This window comes from Melanotaenia boesemani, chromosome 18, assembly GCF_017639745.1.
Source record: "Melanotaenia boesemani isolate fMelBoe1 chromosome 18, fMelBoe1.pri, whole genome shotgun sequence".
In the NCBI taxonomy this organism is placed as follows: domain Eukaryota; kingdom Metazoa; phylum Chordata; class Actinopteri; order Atheriniformes; family Melanotaeniidae; genus Melanotaenia; species Melanotaenia boesemani.
In genome coordinates, this window is record NC_055699.1 from 27,163,140 (window position 1) to 27,187,260 (window position 24,121).

Sequence of the window (24,121 nt, forward strand, 5' to 3'; positions counted from 1 at the left end):
TGGCGCTAGATTTACCTGCTCGCACCATATAGGCAGGTAGGAGTCTTTCAGGTGACCGGTGTTGCTGTACGGAGGGAGCAAACACGTTTTGACCGCTGCTGTTTAATGTGATGATCGGAATTTACGATGGAGATGGATGAATGTGGATCATTGCCGAGGAAATGAAGACTCGTTGGGATGAGAAATAAACTTAAGCAAAGAAAAATTCTGAAGTTTGGAAACTTTTTCATTCATCAATCACGCATGCGCGTCCGTGCAAACAGCCTCTCAGTGGCTGCGAGTGGAGATTCAGCTGCTACAGCCAATAAAAGTAAACTACACAAGCAGTAACAAGCAAACGTGCCTCTAAGCTCACTGCTAACATAGATGCTAACATCAGCTTCACATTACAGTGATGCACCTCTCCAGGCGTGTTTTAAGGTGGATGTGGTGGATCCAGCATCCTGGGTTTTTACACCACAACAGTCCAGTTTGCCGCTCCTATACTGGTCCCTTATTATCAAGTTTTTATTGCCTAAAGTTACAGGCGCTGCAGCTACAGCTGTTCACTGTGCTGTCAGTGTTGTGATTGGTTGCTTGTGCACTGCAGGACGTTATGTCAGTGTCATGTCTGGAGAGATGACAGCAGACAGGAGTCTGGATAGAAAGAAGATCATAAAATAACATAAGATGTTCATGAGTCTCAAATCGTGAGTCCAAGTCGAGTCTCAAGCAACTGGAAATGCAGCTTAAGTGCAACTCGAGTCCGAGTCCCAGACTTGAGTCCCCATGTCTGCCACAGACCGTCGAGCAGAAACAGAATGTAAAAACTAAAGGACATCTAGACCAGAACCAGCATATTCTCGAGCTCTAAACGTAAGTTTAGAGGAAGTTTATCACCGGCTGGGTGGCAGCAGTGGAGCTGAGACAGAGAAACCTGTAACTACAGAGCAGGTCCTCAGGTTTCCTCCATCTAACCCTAAAACAGACATCTGTGTTTTCTGAAGAGGAGAACCTCCCTCTGGTTGGCAGAGGGAAGCCGTGATGTGGCCTCAGCAGTAAGAATCAAAACAATGTTGTTGAACTGGCTGCTCCTCTCTCTTCTGTAAACGTTCCCACATTCCAGGACCTGCACCTGAAACTGATCTTGAACCACAACCTGTCAGAGTCTTGCAGGGAAACTGAAACTCACCTGTCCCTCCAGCATGTCTCCTCTCAGGACACCTGCTGTCCTCTCCTCTGTGCTGTTGCTGCGCCGGATGGACAAACTGTGAGCTTTTCGCTTCTGTTTGGGATGACGAGCAGCTGAAGCCGAGCCACTGCTGCCTCCACCCTCCACAGGCATCCCTGCCGTTGCCCCCGCCCACTTGCTACAACCAGCCTGATCAGCAGGTAAACACAGAGCACACTGGCTGGTGTCTGTCACCACCTGTCTGCAGGTAAAAAGCAGAAACAGGTGAATCATTAAACTGATGTTTGTTGATGACCTTCTGACTTTAATCAGCCTGAATTCTGTTTTTCTGTCTCAGAAACTTGACCAAACTCTGTTGTTTTACACAGAAATGCCGTTTTTATTCATTTCATCTGAAGTTTAGCAACACGACCATTTTATGACCTCCTTGTCTTTTAAAAGTTTTACGCAATAATTTACCAGAATTAGAAAAAAATTCTAATTTATTTATGTGAAATGTGATCACAAACGTATGTGGCTGAAATCTTCTCATAACATCGTTCATGTCATTTGCAGCCTGAAAACCTTCATGTCTCACAAACCTGAAATCTGACACCGTCCTGCTACAAGAAGATTGAAAACAGTTTCATTTTCTCCAAAAACACTAAAGTTCAGTCATGCAGGTTCGTGTAATTTAGTTTTATATCGACTTATAACTGAACAAGGTAGATTAAAGCAATGGAATCACAATAATTAAACAGTAACTTCGTTTTATTTTATTCTGTGTGAATTTTGTTTCATGGCTCAGCACCGACGTACTGGTCAGAAAATAACCGGGACTTCTTCTACTCACCGCCGTCACTGCCGCCCTGAAGCCATCGCTGCTTCTCCGGAGTTTCTTGAAACCAGGTTAGCTTAGCTACAAGCTAGCGCGGCTAGCTGCCACATATCACCTTCACCTTCTGACTTTCACGCGGCAAATCAGAGGGTTACCTGGGCTTTGTCCTTCCAAACGTCACGCAGCACACACCTGTTTCGGTTTCACCCTTTCATCGTGATTTATTTCTCTGACAACAGACGCCCCTGCTTCTCATACATCACCATTTCACTCAAACATTTGACACATCAGGTATTTGCGTTCACTTCCACGTCACGTGGTTTGTGTTTGCGCTTTTTGAGCCAATTGGTGCTCACGCTGCAGTCAAGGCGTCGAATAAAAATCAGTGACGTCAGACGTGAAGAACGCGTTCCGACCGTGGGATTTCTCTCTGAAATAACTGCTTTAAAGAGACGCCAAAAGACGTGAAGAGACGCTGTGGTCCCACCTGCCACCGAACACACATGTCGTGAGTATTTTAGTGTTCTATGTGCATCTCTGGGTGTGGCGAGAGCGTCGGACAGTTCAGGCTTGCGCTCAGAGGATAGAGGCCTGAGCGCTTGCTGCTCAGCTCAGTGGGCTGATGGCGGGATGTCAGGAAAACACGGAGTGGATTTACTGGAACGGAGCAGACCTCATACTGGAGCAAATATTCATTCAGTAATTTTTATAAATAACTTTATTGACATCTGAGTCAAACTTACAAAAATACGATCTAATACAGAGACACGTGACAGATCATCGTGGGCTTCATATCTTAGTTTATAATTATTAAAGCTGAAAAACATCAAAAAATAAAGTGAAAACAGAAATATTCAGACTGATATGGATCAGTTTAGAAAAGCTTAAGAATTTGTTTTTGGGTAATGATTAATTTGTTATTAAAGTTCATGTTATTAATAATCAAATCAAATCAAACTTTATTTATATAGCACCTTTCATACATAAAAATAGCAACTTAAGGTGCTTTACAGAGAGTAAAATCCCCCAGAACCCCAACCCAATAGCAGCAAGCCCACCCCCCACCCCTTCCCATCAAACACACACACATCACAGAGGGTAAAAGCAAGTTAAAAGGACCAAGGAAACGCTGTCATAAATTCTGGGGTCTAGTGGTGTGGGGAAACACTGAGATAAAACACTGTAAAACCAAATCTAAAACAATCTAAAAACCAACCCTGGGTATAAAAGTAATAGTAATATTGCTAAGACCCATAAAATAGGAGAACCCGTGAAATAAGAGAATCACAATGATAAAACAAATACATAAATGATAAATAAATAGAAGCTGAATACAGCTTGTGTGTTAAGAATAAAGAAATGAATAAATACAATAGTAATAATAAAAGAAATGATTAAAATGCTAAACTAAAAAGGTGGGTCTTGAGTCTGTTTTTAAAAATATCCACACTAGGTGCTCCCCTCACGTCCTCAGGCAGGCTGTTCCACATACGAGGGCCTTAGAAATAAAAGGAGGACTCTCCGTGGGTTTTTGTTTTTACTCTGGGAACAGTTAAAAGGCCAGTACCAGAGGACCTGAGGGGTCTCGTGGGCTCATAAGATAAAAGTAAATCAGATAAATAAGGTGGGCTAAGACCATTAAGAGACTTAAAAACCAATAAAAGAATCTTAAAATCAATTCTGAAGCTGACGGGGAGCCAGTGCAGAGACTTTAAAATTAGTGTAATGTGGGCCCTCTTTCTGGTCTTTGTCAACAGACGTGCAGCTGCGTTCTGTACAAGCTGCAGCTGGTTCAGGTACTTCTTCGGAAGACCAGAAAGAAGAGCATTGCAGTAATCTAATCTTGATGTGATAAAAGCATGAATCAGTGTCTCTGCACTGGCTCGAGAGAGAAACGGCCTGATGCGGGAGATGTTCTTCAGATGATAAAAAGCAGTCTTAGTTATGTTTTTAATATGTGGCTCAAAACTGAGATCTGCATCTAAAATCACTCCCAGGTTTTTTACTTGATTAAAATGGTTGAGTGCTAATGTTTTCAGTTTGGCCTCCAGTTTCTCTCTCTCAGCTTCAGGTCCAATCATTAAAACTTCTGTTTTGTCCTGGTTGAGCTGCAAGAAGTTTTCTGCCATCCACCCTCTGATATCTAAAATACAATCTAACAAGGCATCAATGGGCCCGTGCTCATCAGGAGTCACGGCAACATATAACTGTGTGTCATCAGCATAGCTGTGGAAATTTATGCCGTGTCTTAATATGAACATTAAGTCTTAAACACATAATTGTTTTTTTTCAGTCATGTTTGTTTATATGAGGTGTAGCTATAGATTATTATAGATAGATAGATAGATAGATAGATAGATAGATAGATAGATAGATAGATAGATAGATTGTTTTTTTAGATTTTTGCTAATTTATTTGCAAATTTATTATAAGAAAAAAAAGTAGGCTGTATGTTGTTCATTTAACTTTAGCTTTGTCAAAGGACAGGACTCAACCAGAATACATTATTTATGGTGAGAATCTCACTTTTGAAAGCCTAAAACCAACATGGTTCCAGTACAGGGTGGAGCAGGGGGTCCATGGCATTTTAGTATATGCATGAAGGGGGTCCTCGAGGAAAAAAGGTTGGGAACCACTGAGTTAAATGACTGTAATGTAATGTAAACAAGCCTGACTAAAATAAAAGCAGAGTACCAAGATAAATAGTTCTTAGTTAAAGAAGAGGAAAAAATGGACGTAGATGTGCAGGAGGAGAATTATTACCCATCATGGGTTAATAAAAACGGCACATTTCTGTATCAGCTGTCTGGTTGGTCTGATAACAGCTGTTCCTAACGCGAGGATAATGTTTCATTCTGGATCTGAATGTCCTGGTCCTGCTTTCGCTCTCAGACCTTGAATGAAATTATCATCCAAAGCAACAAATGAAAGAAACATTTCTCTGTGTTCGTCCTTCAAATGAAACTCACTCAGTTGCTTCTTGTCACATGACAATGAGACATGGAGGCGTGTGATTCCTGGATCCAGAAGTTTCATTTTTATCAGCATGGAGGGGTACCAGGCTCAGAAAGTACCGTCGTGGATCCAGACGTCCTTATACAGAAGGTTTTTCTAAATCCACAAACAAGATTCAGTTACACGTCAGTTCTAATCTTTTATCTAAAGACACCTGGACCAGGTAGCTTCTTGGACTGAAGCCTGTTGCTTTTTTATTTTAATTTCTCAGTAAAGCTGAACTGCAGGTCCCATTTATTTGGTGTGAAACATAAAATGTCCGAGCTGTACGACCAGAGACCTGCAAAAACTCCATTACAGCAGTCAAAACAGATGATGAAGTTTTTCTAAATAATGCTGAGTCATTAGTCCCCTTATTATAGATAAAGGTGACATAAGCTAAATTATTTAGGAATTTCACAGTAATAGTAATTTTGACAGCCTTGATAAAATCCCTAATTTATTTGAGGCTATTTTCTTTTTACAATGACCCCCTGAAGTTATCTAGGGACCCCTGTGGAGGTCAGGACCCATGGTTTGGGAAAGGTTGCATTAAGGTAAACTGAGCTAACCACAAAAAAAAAAAAAAAAAAAAAAAAAACATATATATATATATATATATATATATATATATATATATATATATATATATATATATATATATATATATATATATATATATATATATATATATGTTGAAAAGGTTTAAATTTCACATTCCATGTGAAAGAGTGGATCACGATATGTATTCTAAATAAGTTTTTTATGTATATATTTTTTGGTGATTTATCAACCTTATTTTTTTCTAATAAGATGAGTAAATAAAAGTGGAAAAGGAACAAAAAAAAGATAAAATACATAATAATATAATCATAAACAAGGAAAAATTGGTATATGTACACACTTACCTGTACCATACATTTACTCACATCCATACATTTGGTATTAAGTCACATTAATAAACAAATAAAAAGATATATCAAGTTTAATTGAGCTGTTTTTTGTTTGTTTTTGTTGGTGTTTTTGTTTGGTTGGTATTTACTGTCTACACATCATGTAGATTTTTTAACTTTATTACTGAAACCAAATCTTCTCCTTTTATCCAAATCTGTCAAATTTTTCAAAATAATAAAATCCAGAAGAGTTTTACTTTCTACGGGGACCTTCTGATCAGTTTATTGGAGCATGACCTTTTTTGTTGCTGGATGAAGTCCGTGTCCCTTCTCTGCGGACTCCTGTCCGTGTTTTACCCGCAGCCCCGTCCTCCGGCCCTGTGATTGGTCTCTTTGGGTCAGGCCATGGTCCCAGCTGTGTGGGCGGTGCTTCGGATGGTGTCCCGGGAGGGAGCCGCTGTGCTAAAACCAAAAGCTCCGATCTGCGGGCCCCGTTATGCGGCTACGTCTACGTGCTTCCGAGGGATATCCAGGTAAGCTAGCTCCACGAAGACCCACGGAACCGCCTCAAAGCCGCGAGTCCAGACCGTGGACGACGAGACGGTTTCCGGTTGTTTGTTTTGTTCCGCTAGTTTGTAGCTGACAGGAAGCTAATTATTCTCTTTATTTTAGCTTTTCAGACTCCACTTTCCTCCAGCCAGGGCAAGATCAGAATCACCTTATACCCTAATGAACAACCACCTTTAATAATTTCACCTGATAACATGATAATGGTGATGAAACCATCCTTTAATAAAATAATCTTAAAATAATCTGCTCTTTGTGGAGTTTGAGACACATTAAGGAAAATTTACTCCTAAAGTTTTAAATGAGCTGAAAAATTGAAAGAAATACTGTTTCCAGCTTCTTAAAAGGACAATTTGATATTTTCTAACTGTAAACTGATCATTTTATAAGTTAAACTTCTTTATTTGACATTGTGTCACAAATAATGATTAAGTTTTTAAGGTGTCAGCTCCAGACAGCGTAGATGTGAAATCATCAGATTATGCCCATTTTTCATCCATAAATACTTCTTTTCCTTTAACAGAAAATCACATGGTTGTACGTTAATAATGTGCATTAATATGTCTTATCATCAGGTCTAATTTACCACCCTTTCAGGTCATTAGAGGACAAAAAAGTCCTCTTCCCAAATCTTCTGCAAAAACATGACAGATGAATATCTTTCCACTTTTTTTTTTCATTTTGCTGAAATATTTGAGTCAACTTCAGTCTCGATCACAAATACCAAACATGTAATTATTTAGATTATTTTAACCCTTTAAATGGCAGTTTGATCACAAAAGCACAGCAATTTACTGTGTGTGTGAATCATCTTCACTCCTCATCATGTTTGCTGGCGCTATGTTCTCAGTCCTTCATAGACGTTATAAATGAACCGTCCTCTCACAAACCTGCAACATTCGCAAAACTCCCCGAGGGGGCAGGCAGGAAGATCGCTCTCCGTGTTTTTCTTGTTCGACTGCAGTTCTGATTTGAGACACTAGGTTTCAATGCTTATTTTGCCTTTAACAGGAATTCTGTTGTCGTCTTCTTCGACCGAGAAATACGACCATACTGGTGAAGACATGCTTGCTTATTATTAGTCAGGCAGTGACTGGGCCAAGCCTGGGTCCTGCTAGTAAGAGGCATAACCTGCGCCTTTGCCATCTTGGCCTGCTTTAGGGCTACTCTGCCTGAATAAAATACCCCCGAATTTCATTAATTTATCAGGGTTTTTTATGGGAAAATGTACCTATCGGACCAATTTAAAAAAAAAAAAAATCCCCATATCAGCCGATATTTTATTGGTCCAATAAATATCGTGCATCCCTAGTTTATATGAACACAGCGGCGCCACCGTGGTTACACATTGGCAGGTATCGAACTATTGACTCAAGAGTAGCGGTACATCCATCCCTGGTTGGTAGTGAGTATCTGAGGTGTTTCCTGTCTCCTGACAGCTCAGTGAGACGCCTACAGGCAGCAGCCAGGATGCCAGAGGTTACTACGGAGACCACCGCGGAAATATCCACCGACCACCTGGACGAGAAGCAGGTGCAGCTGCTGGCGGAGATGTGCATCGTTGTCGACAGCAACGACCGCAAGATCGGAGCCGATACCAAGAAGAACTGCCACCTCAACTCCAACATTGATAAAGGTTTGTCCTCTTGAATGGACATCCAGTGTCTCTGACATGTCCTCACGCTGTTTTTGTGTCCTCAAACCATCTCTCCTTGTCCTCGCACCATCTTTATGTCCTCATGCCATCTTTATGTCCTCACGCTGTCTCTCCTTGTACTTATGTCGTCTCTCCTTGTCCTCACTCCGTCTCCTTGTCCTCATGCCATCTCTGTGTCTTCATGTCATCTTCGTGTCCTAATGCCGTCTCCCCGTGTCTCCAGGGTTGCTCCATCGAGCCTTCAGTGTCTTCCTCTTCAACAGTGAGGAAAAGTTGCTCCTCCAGCAGAGATCTGATGCCAAGATCACCTTCCCAGGTGGGACGTCGCCGTCACACGGTGGACAGACTCTGATGGACGCCGTTTATTGCTGTCCCACATGTTTGTTTGTTTGTTTGTGTACAGGCTGCTTCACCAACACATGCTGCAGTCATCCTCTGCACACAGACAGCGAGCTAGAGGAAGCGGATGCTGCCGGCGTGAGGAAGGCGGCTCAGAGGAGACTGGGAGCTGAACTGGGAATCCCTCTGGAACAGGTGTGTGTGTGTAGGTGATCCAGATTCAGGTGTGTCTTTGCTTCGGCTGATCTCCTCTCACTGGTCAGGTGACTCCAGAGGAGATGACCTACCTGACACGGATCCACTACAAGGCCCAGTCAGACGGCGTCTGGGGAGAACACGAGATCGACTACATCCTGTTCATGCAAAAGGTAAACTGACCCAGATCCCAGTGCCTCAGTCCAGGTTCCTGGGTCCCGGTTCGTAGTTCCCGGTCCAACATGGTAAAGCTGGATTTGTCACATATGGCTCCAATAAACAAAAACACATTGAATGAAGCAGCAAGTAAAGCTCAATTATTAATAAGAAATAAAGAGCTGCCAATCAATTAATCAATCAATCAATCAATCCATACATCAATCAGTCGGTCTCAGAGATGCTGTCAGTAACGGATTCCATGGATCAATATTTCTTCTGTCTGGAATAAGATCAATTTGCCCTCCAGCAAGAAAAAAGTTAAATATTTACAAGACGTAGAAAAATGGTTTATATTGTAAATCATTCAGAATCCAACCGACATGTTTACACGGACGATGGATAAAAGGATCGATCAGGAACAAGTCGATAAGATTGGAATACCCCGACATGAACAACATTGATTTCCAGATGATCAATAATCTTTAAACTCCTCCAGTTTCTAACTACATCCTGTCTGGTTCGGGTCTTTCCTGAAACTCATCCCGTCCCCAAACCGCCACCCGGATCAATCAGAACTTAATAATGGATAAGTCCATAACAGGATTGTTTCCTCCTGATTGATCGGATCGTAGATAGGTTTAAAATTATTGATCAAGCGCCATATTTATCCAACTTCTTAGAATTACTCCAAACAGTCGACTTGTGAGTAAAAGAAATCCTAAAAGCTGCACTAAACTTATCAAGTGTGTCACGCTGTTGCAGGACTCGACCTTCAGCGTCAGTCTCGGAGCGGTTCTAGGCGCCGTAAACGGGATTCTAGATGACATCACTTCCTGTTCATTGAATTGACCAATCGCTGAATGGAACCATTTATTTAAGAAATATCGTCTCAGTGAACCGTTAAATGAAGGGACTTTATATTTTCACAATAATGAACTAAATTATACAAAATATCTACATTGGCAATAAACAAAAAAATAAATCTTCTTAATTTAAGTCCTTTTTTTAGATCTACACTTTTATTTCCAATGTAACTTTTTCTGATTGTGTTTTACGCCTTTCTGTGAAGCACCGAACATCCTCGTTGCTTAAACCTGCGACAAGTAAATGTGCCTTTCCTTTCCAATTGATTAGTTAGGTGATTTACTTGAAGCTGGCGTGTGGTTAAGTTACCTACTCTGTCCACATAGCTTAAAACCAACATGGAATCAAAAAGAAAACCCAACTGGAAAGAGATGCTCCTACTGTAGAATTAAGCCTGGTCCACCCATGAGGATTTTTTTAATCTGAAGAGATGTTTTATCTGTTCGAGACCTCACACATGAAGATAAAAATCAGGCATGTAACAGTGTTGATGGTACCGTGTGTGGTGGCTCCGATAATGTCATCACAGACAACACACACATAACGATGCTGTCCCGCATCCGATCTACAATCTAGTCCTCCGAGCCAGAAATCTCTCGTGATCTAACAAAAACGAAGAAGAACCATGGCAACAACCGAAAAAACACAACACCCAGCATGGAAGAAGATCTACAAGACGAGGGAATGATGGTGGTCTTGGGACTTTATATAGGAAAGTCTTATTAGACTCAAGATAATCGGGCATTTATGTGTATATAATCTTTATATTATATATAATCTTTATGTGTGTACCCTGCTTTAGTCGACTAGGAAATGACATCATAACGGGGAAATTTAGCAAAATGCTGACAAGCCATGATAAAAGAAACATGTGGGAGGAAACTGCAAACCAACAGAATGCGTCTCAAGCCTTCTGCTCTTCCTCATCTGACCCAAATGAAATGAATCCAGCAGCCTGTGAAGTTCTGTGCAACCACTCGTTAATGTGAGTCCGGTGAGTTGTAGCTGAGACATGGATAACCTGCTGGATTGCGGCTCTTGTGGAACCGAGTCAAATAATAAATAACATCAACAGTATCTCTTTTGTGTTGTGCAAACAGGAAATATTTATTATTCATTTAAAAAAAAAAAACCTTTATTAAAACAAGATACTGCTCAATTTCAGACAATGTACTACAGGAAACCCCTAACCATAGCACACCTCTGTAGGTCTGGTAGATATTGGGAGGAATGATTCTTAGACCTGATAAATAGCTTTTATTCTTAAGTTTGAGGGTCGGACTAAATCCCAGTTTCTCAGCACTCAGGAGTAAAATAGCTTTAAGACGCTTTGTAAATACGGATCCTGGTCAGACGAAGTGTTTACATGATGCATCAACACAGTTAAGGACAATTTCAAACTTTATTTAAACTTTACTAGAAACCAAAGCAGGAAAATTCTATCCTAGAAGAGCCAGTGAGACCTGCACTGGTCCAGTGGGACCAGTTCCTCAGCATAACACACTTAGTGGTTTTAGAATCTGGTCTTTTGGGGAATAACATCTCCCGTCTGCTCCTCAGGACGTGGACCTGAACCCGGATCCCAACGAGATCAAGACTCACTGCTACGTGAGCAAAGAGGAGCTGAAGTTGATGCTGGAGAAGGCGGAGAAGCAGGAGCTGGAGGTCACGCCCTGGTTCCGCCTCATCGCCAACACCTTCCTCTTCAGGTGGTGGGACAACCTCCACAACCTCAAGCAGTTCACGGACCACCACAACATCCACCGCATGTAGACGTCCATGTCTGCAAACAGGTGGCTGTTAGTTCACCTGTCGCACACCTGAGAGCAGGAAGTGGTTCAGAGAGGAAGAGACACAAGTTTCAAGGAAACTTAAAACTTTTACCTGCTGGAAAACAACCACCTTATTTTTCTATAAAACTGATTAGAGCTGAGGGTGATGATGATGATGAAATATGAATATAAGAGGTGAGGATGATAAGGAAGAGTAGCCGTCTTTCTTCCTTTTACATAATAATTAAGTGGATTGTGGCCGCTGGCTTCATTTCAAGGCAGTTTGTTTTTTAGAAAACGGTAAAATCCCATCTGATTGTTTCAGACAGAAAATAAAAATGTTTGTTCAAAACAACTTGTTTGTTCATTTCTTTCATTTCAGGAACAGAAAATAAACGTGAAGCTTTTATTTATGTCAAAGAGGAAGTTAAAACTGCAGAGAACAGACCAGAAGACGACGTTAAAACACAACCAGGACTTTTCCTCCAGGTTCCATTGCCTGAGACATTCACTCAGTGGTTCATCCCTTGGGCCCATCTTCCTGATGGGTCTCGGATGTTTCATCTTGTATATGGCCCTGATGCTCACTAGTCCTCGGCCCCCCTCTTTGTGTTTAGTGTAAAGCCTCTGGATACTGGATTTGGGGTGGAACCCACCATGCATGGTGAACAGCTTCCATGTTTTAACATCTGTGGTCTAAACTTCCTCCTTTGGCAGCTTATTATCCCAGCAGGTGTCTGATCACTGGCACAGCTGTTAGTTGCCCCCGATCTTGTTCTTGCCATTGAGCTGACTTTTTTATATATATATATATATATATATATATATATATATATATATATATATATATATATAAAAATTTATTGTGTGTGTGTGTAATTAAAACTATATCAGGACAGATTTGTTGTAATAATGTTCGAACAGAAACAGAGGATTTGCTGTAAACACGCAGATTTTATTTGTCAGTTGTAGATTTAATACTGAACATTTTCTTCCATCATCTGCTGATCAGCTACTGAGGGTTCCACTGGTAACTGGTTTAACTGGTTCCACTGGTAACTGGCACAATAAACGTATAAACTTGGCACAATCAGCTGATAAGTGAGCTCCAGTTATCAGAGTAGATTAATCCAGTAAAATAAACAGTGACAATACTTGGTTATATGTGACATCAAAGAGATAAATGCACAAATATAAAATAAAATGCAGCATTTGCCAGAAATGGCTGTTATGAAGCTACAAGACAGACAGATTACTGGGTCCGCTCCTTTACCGTCAGCCGGGCGGTGACCCAGGGAGAAGCGATGGCGAGCAGTGAACGAGGCAAGCTTTTGCCAGTGGAAAGAGGCTTTACCAAAACAAAAAAGGCATGGATCTTTCAGGGCAAAACTGGTCATAAAATAATAAAAAGTTAATAAAGCTATAATTGTGTACACATTTCTTTCAGGTTTTAGTGTCCAAAGTGCGACAGTGTCCGTCGGGGGTCTCTGAACATATAAGGACAATTAGTTGGATCAGAGCAGAACTTTGCTGCCTGGAGCAGCCGGAAGAATCATAAAATCAGCAGCTTGAGGAATCATATTAATGTGAAGTTATATCCTGAACAAATAAAAGCCGAACAACAACTTTCTTAATCAGGTTGGAACATTTTCTATCATCAGCAGACGGACTGATTGGTTTGTTCCACCCATGTGGTTAAAAGAGGTGTTATCACCAAACAAGCTGTCAGATCTGAGCAGGTCATCCGGCTGATATCCCAGTTTAAAAAGAGTAAAAACGCCACCCACTCAGCACACCACCGGGTCGCCCAGCCGGCAAATGGAGCAGACCCACTGTGAACTTCTGAGATATCTCAAGACTTTGTGACTGATGACAGAAAATGTGAGTTTTAACATCCTGATGGACTCCTGATCCAGAAGAACATGGTCCACAGGTTTTACCCGACCCACAGAGCCACGCACAGATAGTGGAATAAATATGATCTGCCGACTCAAGATTGGTTGGTGGAGTAAAGTAGATCTGCCGACTAATGATTGCTTGGTGGAGTAAAGTAGATCTGCCGACTAATGATTGCTTGGTGGAGTAAAGTAGATCTGCCGACTAATGATTGCTTGGTGGAGTAAAGTAGATCTGCCGACTAATGATTCGTTGGTGGAGTAAATATGATCTGCCGACTAATGATTCGTTGGTGGAGTAAAGTAGATCTGCTGACTAATGATTTGTTGGTGGAGTAAAGTAGATCTGCTGACTAATGATTTGTTGGTGGAGTAAAGTAGATCTGCCGACTAATGATTCGTTGGTGGAGTAAAGTAGATCTGCTGACTAATGATTTGTTGGTGGAGTAAAGTAGATCTGCTGCCGCATGAAATTATTGGATTCACTGGAAAAATCTTCTGTTTTCTGAACCAGTGAGATAAAAAATAAAAACCTTGTCCCCATCATGACTCCATTCCGTCCCTGTCATGTCTCCATCATGGTGGTGGACTAACAAACTGGTCTATGGGTCGTTTTTTACCTCGCATCTGAGATGGAGCTTAGCAGGAAAAGGAGGAAGACTGATGAAGAATCTGGATTAAAGACCCAAATTAGAAGTTTTTACTTCCTGGATGAGAGGATGACTGGGGGACGGGTTATGTAAAATGATCTCATTAATTCAGAAAGAGTTTTTTTTCCAGCTGAAGTCAGGACGTCCTTCGTGTGGTCACCTTTCATGACGGACAAAAAGTTCAAATTTTACTTCTAAAAATGATGGAATGATTTTCATCTTAATAAAAACTAAAGAGGTGCATCTGCTCTGATTGGCTGAGAGCAACGGTGTGGTTCTGATGGCTGACTGGTTCTTCTGGTATCACACAGTTCCTGCTGGGTTTGGTCCAGGACCTGGGTTAGGCGGGTTTAGCTTCATTGTGGTGAAAAAGTTTACCAGCTGAGCCGGGACTTCGGCCAGAACCATCTTTGCTAGAGCCTCACGTGGAGCCTGGAGGAGGAAAAGATGAGTTTTAAAAGAAAAATCCAGACCAGAGAGGAAATCCATCTTTACGGGACATTTACTGGTGATGAAAGAGGGACAAAGACATGCAGACAGACACTTTCATACCCTGAAAACTTTTGGCTATTTCATTTTGAAATTTTTTTCCTGTTTGGAAAGGAGTTCTACTTCCAGCATAGATCAGGTTGTTTGGTCCTGGTCCTAGAGGGCCTCCATCGTGCAGGTTTTAGATCCTCTAACACACCTGACTCATGAAATGGGTCAAACAGCTGGTTGTCAAGTTCTGCCCAACGACCCATTAATCAGAATCAGGTGTATGGAAGCAAGAAACATCTAAAACCAGCAGGAGAGAGGCTCTCTGGGACCAGAACCTGACATCCCTGATCCTGATCTAAAACCAGCAGGAGAGAGGCTCTCTGGGACCAGAACCTGACATCCCTGATCCTCATCTAAAACCAGCAGGAGAGAGGCTCTCTGGGACCAGAACCTGACATCCCTGATCCTGATCTAAAACCAGCAGGAGAGAGGCCCTCCGGGACCAGAACCTGACATGTCTGATCTAAAACCAGCAGGACAGAGGCCCTCCGGGACCAGAACCGGACATGTCTGATCTAAAACCAGCAGGACAGAGGCCCTCCGGGACCAGAACCGGACATGTCTGATCTAAAACCAGCAGGACAGAGGCCCTCCGGGACCATAACCGGACATGTCTGATCTAAAACCAGCAGGACAGAGGCCCTCCGGGACCAGAACCGGACATGTCTGATCTAAAACCAGCAGGACAGAGGCCCTCCGGGTAAATTATTTACTGGGGTTTTCCTTTTTTAAAAAAATGTTTTTTATCTTTTCAACATGTCCACAAAATGTTCCATGAGTTCTGAGACTTCAGAACCACCACAGTCTCTGAAGACCAGATTAGACCTGCAGGGACCATCCTGATTGCTGTCTGGATCTTAAAGCCGAGAATAAAGTTCCTGTTTAACCTCTGGTCCTCGTAGCCAATCAGCTCCATCTTCAGTATAACTCCTCCCGGCTTGTGTACTACGATTGTTAACGGAGGATTCTACCAGGGGGCGCGTTAGAGAACTCAGACCAGATAGAATTGCTGGATTTGTAGGATGAAAACAAAACCATAAAACATATCATAGAAGGACCCTTAACCAGAACACCGGGTCTGGTCTTTGAAACGCTCCATCATCTTACCGCTGTCCACCCTGTGACCTTCCACGTGGTCACTGCCCCCTACTGGTTACTGTAATACTGCAGCTGGTGAGCAAACACTTGCAGCCCTGATGAACATGCATGTGTGTGATTAAAAGGAAGAAAATACTTTATTTTTATGCACTGAGGAACTGAAGCAGCTAGCAAGCTACAGGAAGAAGTTAGTGAGGAAGAGAAGCTAGCGGCAGCTAAGATGGCCGACTAGACGAGTTTTGCTTATGACTGAAGGCTCAGAACACCTGACTGTCAACATTCACGTCTGCCCAAACATGTCAAAGTACAAATAAAGTTGTATGGAGACATCAGCGTCCCGTCAGAACATAAACCCTCTGTGTGACCATGCAGAGATTCTGTTGGAGGCAAAGCAGAAAAAAAGGGTTTAAAGTTGGGTTTGGGGTTTTGGGGTACCCTAGGCAGGACTGGAATCTCTGGGAGGCTTCAGTTTGAATAAACTGAAGAAGGACGCCACTTGCTGAGGTAACTCGGCCAGTACGCTTTGGGCGAGAGCATGGCTGGGCGCCTGGAGACAGAGAATAGATAAACAAGGAGTTTCAGGGTCAGTACTCTGGGGTTACTAACCTGACGTTACTAATCTGGTGTTACTAATCTTGGGTTACTTATCTGGGGCCACTAATCTGGGGTTAGTTATCTGAGATGATTAATCGCATATTACTGATCTAAAGTCACTAGAAGAACAGTTAGCAGTGGATGGAGAAGCTGCTCCGCCATGTTTCAGGTGTTAAAAATAAAGTTTGAGATTCATGCCCAGCAGATTAGCTTCACAACGAGGCAACAAAAAGGCTGAAATTCCGACATTCCCATGAAGCCAGGACAGAGACAAGTTGCCTAACTTCCATCTCACATGTACGGGTACAAATCAAATCTACGGATTAATTCTGCAACTCAAAAAATACCAGAAAGTAAGTTCTAAATATCTGTCCCAAATTTTACACGCCTACTCCAGAACCAATCAGATTTCTTTAATCAGTGGCCAATCACAGAGAAGAGAAGATTCTCCACCAGACTTTACATCATGTGGAAAAGACATGTGACCACGGCCAGCACAGCTCCCAAAAGATGTGCCGGTTTATGGAAACTTTTTATTCATCCATAAACCGAGCAGCTGAGTAAAATGTGGGACTTCAGACTAAATCTGTACCAGTCCATCTGACTGGTTCCAGTACTTGGTCCAGTTACAACCTTTGTCCCTGTCCTTTAAACACGGAGCGATAAAAATACGGAAAGATGTCTGACTTTGACTCACATTCTGAAACTGTCTGAACGGGACAAACTGGACGATGTCTCTCATGGCGGCTTCACCAGACATTGAGCGCAGGCATCCACTGTCTCCATCCAGGAACTCCATGGCGCTGAAGTCGGCTTCACCCACTCCAATGATGATGATGGACATGGGCAACCGGGACGCGTTGACGATGGCGGAGCGCGTCTCGTCCATGTCTGTGATGACACCGTCGGTGATGATCAACAGGACGAAGTATTGCTGCAGGACAACACAGACGTCAAGAGAACATAGATGTTAGGAGGACAGAGACGTCAAGAGGACATAGATCCCACATCACTCCATCCATCCATCCATTCCCGCTCCTATGAGGGATACTAACAGCTGCAGTGGTCTGCTGGACGGCCTGTTTAGCGAAGCATGCTACATGGTTGATGATAGGGGAGAAGTTGGTGGGACCGTAGAGTTTAACCTGAGGCAGACAGACCCTGTAGGCCTCCACCACACCTTGGATGCCTACAAACACACAGAGCAGGTGTCACACAGGTAAGACAGGAAGTAAAGGTATGTCTACCTGGCCATGATAAGATAACACACCTGCACAAAACGGATTGGATGGGTTGAAGTTGAGAGGAAACTCGTGAGAAACCTGGAAGACAGTGAGAGCTGATGAAACCCCCTGTTAACACCACCGAGACATTTCTGCAGGTCAGAGATGTAAACGTCAGCTTCACCTGCCAAGATGGAGGAATCTGGGCCCCAAAACCAAACGCAGGAAACATCTTGTCACTGCACACAGGATAAAATCAGGAGCGTCAACCAAAGAAACTGACACTACCACATGCTAACAGAGCTAAAAGACCTAACAGAGTTAACAGAGCTAACACAGTTAACTGAGCTAACAGAGCTAGCTGAACAAACTGAGCTAACAAAGTTAACTGAGCTAACATTGCAAACTGAGCTAACAGAGCTAAAAGAGCTAACTGAACTAACTGAGCTAACAGGGTTAACTGAGCTAACAGAGCTAACTGAACAAACTGAGCTAACAAAGTTAACTGAGCTAACATTGCAAACTGAGCTAACACAGTTTACTGAGCTAACAGAGCTAAAAGAGCTAACAGAGCTAACTGAACTAACTGAGCTAACAGAGCTAAAATACCTAATAGAGCTAACTGTTGGTGAAGAGATGGTGGAGTATTAGGGGTTAATACATTTCTCACATGGACCAGATTCCCACCTGTCATAGTCCTGGATGACGTTCCCCACAGACCAAATAGCCGTCAGGTACTCGTTGACGCCCTGAGGACTGATGTAATGGAGGGACTGAGGGGACCGCGGGTCCCCGTTGGAGCCCGTGAAGTCAACAGCGACCTGATGGCACACATGCAGGTTAATAGAGGGAAATAAGAGTCTGGAAAACCCGGAGAGACCAGGAGAGGTGGCGAACTCACAGTGAAGTTGATCTGACAGCCTCCCATGATGTAATCCAGGAAGCTGTACTCCTTCACCACCTGCAACACAAACCGGCTGCTTAAATGTCCTCACACAACCCACAAAACCAGAACCAGGACAAGGACCAGACCTGGCAGAGCTTGACGGACACCACTCCGGAGTTCTTGTATCCTTTCTTCTTCTGCTTCTTTTTGCTGTTGATGCATTCAAACTCTGCCTGCAGAGACAAACAGGAAGAAGGTCAGAGAAGAGGTGCAGATCAATAATCAATAATCATGTAACAGAACTAAAACAAGCTCAACATCGTATATATTCATACACTTACAACTCTGTGTCAAATGTAAATAACAGCAGAAAATTCATAAAAGTACAACGTCTTATTCATCTGTCATGATGTTTAAGTTCTACTGGGAATAAAATCTGATCCGAGGAGAATTTCCTCCGGATATTTGAGGAACCGGCTTGTAAATGAAGAAATAATCCTGGCTGGACAGGATGAAGACCCAGAGACCAACATGAACTCGTACCGGAGACGTCCGCGATGCCTCTTCCAGCCGTTTCATCGTGGTCTCAAAGGAGCCGATGAGGTCATGTGATCCGTCATCATCATAGTCATAGCACTCCACCTGAACAGAAGGGAACGGCGTAAGGCTGCAGCCGGACAGAAAACCTGGGAACTCACATCTGCTGCAGGAAAAGTAGACTACATGAGCCACTTCAGTCAAACTCATGTCATCATGACGACGAGGAGGATTCTACATAAACATAACATCCATTCGTCTGTCCGTCTGTCAGTCCTTCCATCCATTTGTCATATCACCCATCCATCCATCCGTCCAACCATCCTATTATCCATCCATCCATCCATCCATCCATCCGTCATATCATCTATCCAACCATTCTATTATCCATCTATTCATCCTATCGTCCATCATCTACCCATCCATCCTATTCTCCATCCATCCATCACTGTGTTCATGATGAAGGTCTGACTGAAGCGTCTCTCTGGAGGTGAAACAAACATGCAGAGGTGGTGGAAGTTTCTGGAGGAAGACGTGGACAGAAAGGCAGAACAGCCTCAGACAGACGCCTCCGATGCATCGACTGGACTCGTTTCCATCAGCTTCATTCACACACACATCACCCAGGAATTGATGAGAAGATGGAAAACACACAAACTCTGGGAAACTCACTTGTCCTGAACTCTGGAAACCTGCTTCCTTCCTGACATGTTGGCTTCAGAAGTTAAAGAAACGAACATCATCAGGCTACGTCTACATATAATCATCGTGTTAAGATGTTTGGATGTGACAAGGAAAAATGGGATATTTCAGGAGCGCCGGGGTTGTGTCCTCAGCAGGAAAATAGAAATAAGGAGGAAATGTGCAGCAGTCTGAGATGACTTTACTTTGATAGATCTCTCCATGTCCCCTCCACACAGAGACTGCAGCGGGATCCGGAAAGGCTTCCACGTCGGGTTCAGGTTATTCTTCACCACCTGGAAACACAGGAATGGGATCAGGTGCAAACACCGGAGCATTGTGGAGTTATTTTCCTGATTAAATAAATCATTTTTTAGTCTTTTTTTTTCATAAAACAGTAACATCGTAATCAAACTGCAGGGGTGGAATGTAAATATAGTACAAGTACTTCATTCGTGTGATACGTTCTTCATGCCTCTGTACTTCCGTAGATTTAGTTGTGGATACTTTTACTTCTCTACGATGTGGTGCATCACGTTGCAGATTTGACACGCTTCCTCAGCTGTCTAACACGTTGCTAGGCAACCTGCAACTTTAAAGACTGTTTTTGCCGTGATAGGACGATAAAACCAGTGAAGTGAAATCTTGTGTGAAGTTATTTTTATCAGTATCCGTATAATAATGTTTACTCATTATGGAAAATAAGTCCAGGTTCACCCTGAATGGATTTATGGGACCAGTAACCAGAGGGGAACTGGTCCACTGAACCAGTAACAGCAGGTAATGTTAGTTTGATCACTGTGATCGGGGCTGAAACTGACTGAAAATGAAATTTTGAAGCTGTAATGTTTTTATGGCAGTTTTTGTGGAAGCGGACTTTTTGTCCTATAAAGACCAACAAGGCTTAAAACAGCATCAACATCACCCGTTAACTGAACTTTGAGTTTTGGTCAAAATCTAATGTGTTTTAGTCAAATCTGTCACCACATCCGGTTTTTCCCATTCATCCTGATGATGGAACAGCCTGGAAGGCAGAGATTCCTTCTTCATCTACAGGAAACATGTTTAACATGCAGAATATTCTGAGTAAACGCAGCATCTGCTCATGTCGGCCAGTACAGGTAAAGGACTGGACTGGTTTCCACTAGTTCTGCAGTGAAACCAACAATCTGAGCTCCGCTCGTCACATGACGCTGGTGGTGAGTTTACTTCCTGCTTCAGAATCAGACCAGAGGATGAAACCAGACCTCAGGCTTGAGAGCCAGCAGCAACGTTCTGCTGGTTAATCTAACCAGCTCAGATTAACCAGGTTAGATTAGATGTGTCAGTCTACCAGCAGCTTTAATCTGCAGCATCACAGACTAACTCCGGTCACCTCGGTCCGGTGAGCGAGCTGCCAGCTCCCACTCTCTGTCAGCTTGTAGAATTCCAGGTACGGATCAGACTTCCCAAAGAAATCCTGCAGAGCAAAAAGAAACTGAATGAAACAAGAAATCTAAAATTAATATGAAATGAAAGCAGCTCAGATTTCAGACAGAATCCCCACCTTGTTGTCCAGTTTTCTGGCTTCCGCCTCAAAGTTCACCACCCTGTTGTCCTTTATCTCCTCTGCACTGATCTACAACGATAAACAGGAAACAAACATGTAAACAGGAAACAAACAAATAAACAGGAAACAAACAAGTAAACAGGAAACAAAGAAATAAACAGAAAACAAACAAGTAAACAGGAAACAAAGAAATAAACAGAAAACAAACAAGTAAACAGGAAACAAAGAAATAAACAGGAAACAAATAAACAGGAAACAAACAAACAAACAGGAAACAAACAAGTAAACAGGAAAAAAACAAATAAACAGGAAACAAATAAGTAAACAGGAAACAAATAAGTAAAATAAACAGGAAACAAACAAATAAACAGAAAACAAACAAGTAAAGTAAACAGGAAACAAACAAATAAACAGGAAACAAATAAGTAAACAGGAAACAAACAAGTAAACAGGAAACAAACAAGTAAACAGGAAACAAACATGTAAACAGGAAACAAACAAATAAACAGGAAACAAGCAAACAAACAGGAAACAAACAAGTAAACAGAAAACAAACAAGTAAACAGGAAACAAGCAAACAAACAGGAAACAAACAAGTAAACAGGAAACAAGCAAACAAACAGGAAACAAACAAGTAAACAGAAAACAAACAAGTAAACAGGAAACAAGCAAACAAACAGGAAACAAACAAGTAAACAGAAAACAAACAAACATGGCCAGTAAGACTTTGGGTTTGTTCCTCACCGTTATGGTCCCCTTTCCTGCCGGCGTCTTGTTCTTTAGGACGAGCGGTCGGGTCAGATTCTTACTGGATACGATCTGAAGAGAAAAACAGAAAAGCAGCTTCAGTTAAAGGAAAAGACTCCTGCAGCCTGCAGAACGACACATCAACACGGCAACAACACAGCAGAGGAAACATGTGAGCTCGGATTACACAGCAGGCTTATCACACATCTCCCACATCCTATTCCTATCAGATGAAACTGAACAAGTCCAACTAAATCTAGAAAGACCAGGAAAGCTGTTCATCTCAGAATATTAATGCCAGCAGGATTACGTCTCATTTTATGTGTGGAGAGATGTTTTCATATGAAGGTAAACCATCCTCCACACAGAGACTCGGAGCTGGAGGAAGATCAGCTGGAAAAACAAGCCATCATCACATTTTCTGGGAAGAAATGACTGTAGAGAAATTCACTAGGAAAAAACACAGATTATTTTCAATCCACTGGTTTGGTTTCTAAATGGTGTGTTTAGCCTTCGTTCCTCCAAAAATGATGTGTGGAATATTATTTTGGCAACAGGGAAAACAGCTCAGGAATACCCGGAGGCAAGTTTTTCTCTGAGCCAGCAGTCATCAGACTCGGTTGCTGACCTGCAGGCCCTCCGGGACCGGAGCAGGACACCCTGCTCTAAGCCTACAGATGGACATTTCTGCACCGTTCTGGGGGTGGTGGGTAAAATATGTGAAACCTTTCATACCTGATTTACTGCAAATACCAAACGAAAGACAAATTAAACTTATTTATTCTAAATTCATTTATACTGCAGCATAAACGCACGACCCAGGAGCTTCAGTCCTTCTCAGTCTGATGAAACGATGCCTTTTACAACTGCAGCTGTTCTTCGCTTATACTTCGGTTTTAGTAGGAATTCTGTTTAATAAGTAAAGTAAATTTAAAAGAAGCAGAATATTTCAGGCCAACAGAAACCTGACCTGACCCAGGGTGCACTCCAGCTCCCCCAGGAAGTCGTCATCACTCAGGTCAATCGTCTTGTTGTCGATGTCGTAAATCCCAAACTTCAGCTTCTGAACCATTTCAAAACAATAATCAACAACAAACTTTTTGGCAAACTTTGGGTCGAGGCAGTTCTGGACTTTCTCTGTGCGCCCCAGCTGTTGAGAAAGAAAGGATGCAGAAATCTGGTGAAACTTTAACCAAATGATAAAGGAAGTTACTGACACACAGTCTGTGATGAAACAGGAAGTGGAAACTTTCACTACCGGGGGGGTTAACAATTAACACGACCCGACCACATTGGTGTGTTTCTGTATGAACGCATCCGTCCACCATACTCACCTCATACCACTGAGACTCTGAGCTGCTCATCAACAGAACACACAGAGGGTCCGACTTGGAGCCGATATCCTGGTCCAGAAGGTTCTGACAGGCCACAGTCAGCTCCACCTTGGTCACACACTGGGCGGCCATGTCTACCTGTTCACACAGACATGACAATTTCTGATGACCCTTCACACCAAGACTGCACCTAGATGTACTGTGTGTATGTGTGTATATATATATATATATATATATATATATATATATATATATATATATATATATGGGGTAGCTCTGAAGGCTAACTGGGACATTTTGAACCGTTTAATGATGTCAGAAATCCCCCTCACCACAAGAAGAAAAAAAAAAGTTTTATTTAACTTTAACTTGAAGTAGACATGTCAACATTAACCACCGACCCAATTATTTGAACTAGTTAACTAACCAACCACAAAATGTACCGTGTGTTAACTGAAAGTTAGCGATACGCTGTTTAGCTAGTTAACCTGATGTAGCTAACGGGTTGGGTTCATAGGTTCGGTTCCGTTCGGCTGGGTCGGTAAACAATGGTCGATTAAAGAGTAGCAGCAGTAATATTACAGTTTTTATGTGAAGCAGAAAGATGGCAAACGTGACATATTATGCAAGAACGCGGTTCAATGGGTGTGGAGCATAGAAGCTACAGTAACCTGGTGGTTTTAATGACATAAAATGAGCATCTAACATAATGCTAACAGGCTAAAGCTGATAACTGGTAAGACTTCCACACATCGTGGTTAATATTTATATTCAGACTTACTGTGGAAAAAATGTCAGACTATGCAGAAAATGTTGCCGTCTCCTATAAAACTTGTGTTTACGCAGAGATTATTTACTCCTTCCTGCGGCGTGAAAAGGCCACGCCCATCAAGAACCTGTGGAACGTGATTGGCTCCAAATGGACCGCGTCATTCCTGGAAAGAGGGCGTTAAGTGAAC

At 42.3% G+C, this 24,121-nt stretch overlaps 3 protein-coding genes across 6 annotated transcripts in view; 1 reads left to right on the plus strand and 2 right to left on the minus strand.

Moving 5' to 3' along the window:
• LOC121629049 (WD repeat-containing protein 37-like) overlaps positions 1-2,602 on the minus strand; it is a 30,414-nt gene extending 27,812 nt beyond the window's left edge. Inside the window, exons 1-2 of one of the 2 annotated variants that reach the window (XM_041968550.1) lie at positions 2,144-2,602; positions 1,172-1,412 (exon numbers count right to left, since the gene is read on the minus strand). In XM_041968550.1, coding sequence (XP_041824484.1) covers positions 1,172-1,324 — 153 coding nt within the window. In that variant the 5' untranslated portion in view covers positions 1,325-1,412; positions 2,144-2,602. Of the gene's footprint in view, positions 1-1,171; positions 1,413-2,003 lie in introns of both variants that reach the window. The other variant, XM_041968549.1, reaches the window with a different exon arrangement.
• Positions 2,365-11,775, plus strand: idi1 (isopentenyl-diphosphate delta isomerase 1). Of its 2 annotated transcripts, XM_041968567.1 has the most exons (7): positions 2,365-2,496; positions 6,239-6,408; positions 7,882-8,078; positions 8,323-8,415; positions 8,503-8,633; positions 8,702-8,806; positions 11,217-11,775. In XM_041968567.1, exons 2-7 carry the CDS (start codon positions 6,281-6,283, stop codon positions 11,427-11,429), a joined length of 867 nt encoding a protein of 288 aa, XP_041824501.1. In that variant the 5' UTR covers positions 2,365-2,496; positions 6,239-6,280; the 3' UTR covers positions 11,430-11,775. The 2 variants fall into 2 exon arrangements, with proteins under 2 accessions (XP_041824501.1, XP_041824502.1); XM_041968568.1 differs by lacking the exon at positions 6,239-6,408 and having other exon boundaries at positions 2,472-2,496; positions 11,217-11,774.
• A 587-nt stretch (positions 11,776-12,362) lies between these two features.
• On the minus strand, positions 12,363-24,061 carry cpne3 (copine III). 2 transcript variants are annotated; one of them, XM_041968545.1, is made up of 17 exons: positions 23,944-24,061; positions 23,163-23,300; positions 22,799-22,978; positions 21,826-21,900; positions 21,079-21,150; positions 20,908-20,991; positions 19,739-19,828; positions 18,858-18,956; positions 18,461-18,547; positions 18,330-18,389; positions 18,116-18,249; positions 17,613-17,667; positions 17,476-17,527; positions 17,261-17,394; positions 16,903-17,139; positions 16,047-16,158; positions 14,270-14,405 (listed from the first exon to the last, which is right to left on the minus strand). In XM_041968545.1, the coding sequence occupies exons 2-16, from the start codon at positions 23,292-23,294 to the stop codon at positions 16,048-16,050; spliced, it is 1,602 nt and encodes a 533-aa protein (XP_041824479.1). In that variant the 5' UTR covers positions 23,295-23,300; positions 23,944-24,061; the 3' UTR covers positions 14,270-14,405; position 16,047. The 2 variants fall into 2 exon arrangements, with proteins under 2 accessions (XP_041824478.1, XP_041824479.1); XM_041968544.1 differs by lacking the exon at positions 16,047-16,158 and having other exon boundaries at positions 12,363-14,405.
• Between the last annotated feature and the right edge of the window lie 60 nt (positions 24,062-24,121).

Bases quoted from the DNA above. Each gene is read 5' to 3' on its own strand.
- cpne3 (XM_041968544.1), bottom strand. From the start codon at position 23,294: ATGGCCGCCCAGTGTGTGACCAAGGTGGAGCTGACTGTGGCCTGTCAG. The intron at 18,957-19,738 runs GTAAAGTCATCT...CCTTCTGTTCAG, and splicing joins ACATGGAGAGATCTATCAAA to GTGGAGTGCTATGACTATGA. The intron at 14,406-16,902 runs GTGAGTCAAAGT...TTCCTCCTCCAG, and splicing joins CGTTCAGACAGTTTCAGAAT to GCTCCACGTGAGGCTCTAGC.
- idi1 (XM_041968567.1), top strand. From the start codon at position 6,281: ATGGTCCCAGCTGTGTGGGCGGTGCTTCGGATGGTGTCCCGGGAGGGA. The intron at 8,079-8,322 runs GTTTGTCCTCTT...CCGTGTCTCCAG, and splicing joins CAACTCCAACATTGATAAAG to GGTTGCTCCATCGAGCCTTC. The intron at 8,634-8,701 runs GTGTGTGTGTGT...CTCACTGGTCAG, and splicing joins TGGGAATCCCTCTGGAACAG to GTGACTCCAGAGGAGATGAC.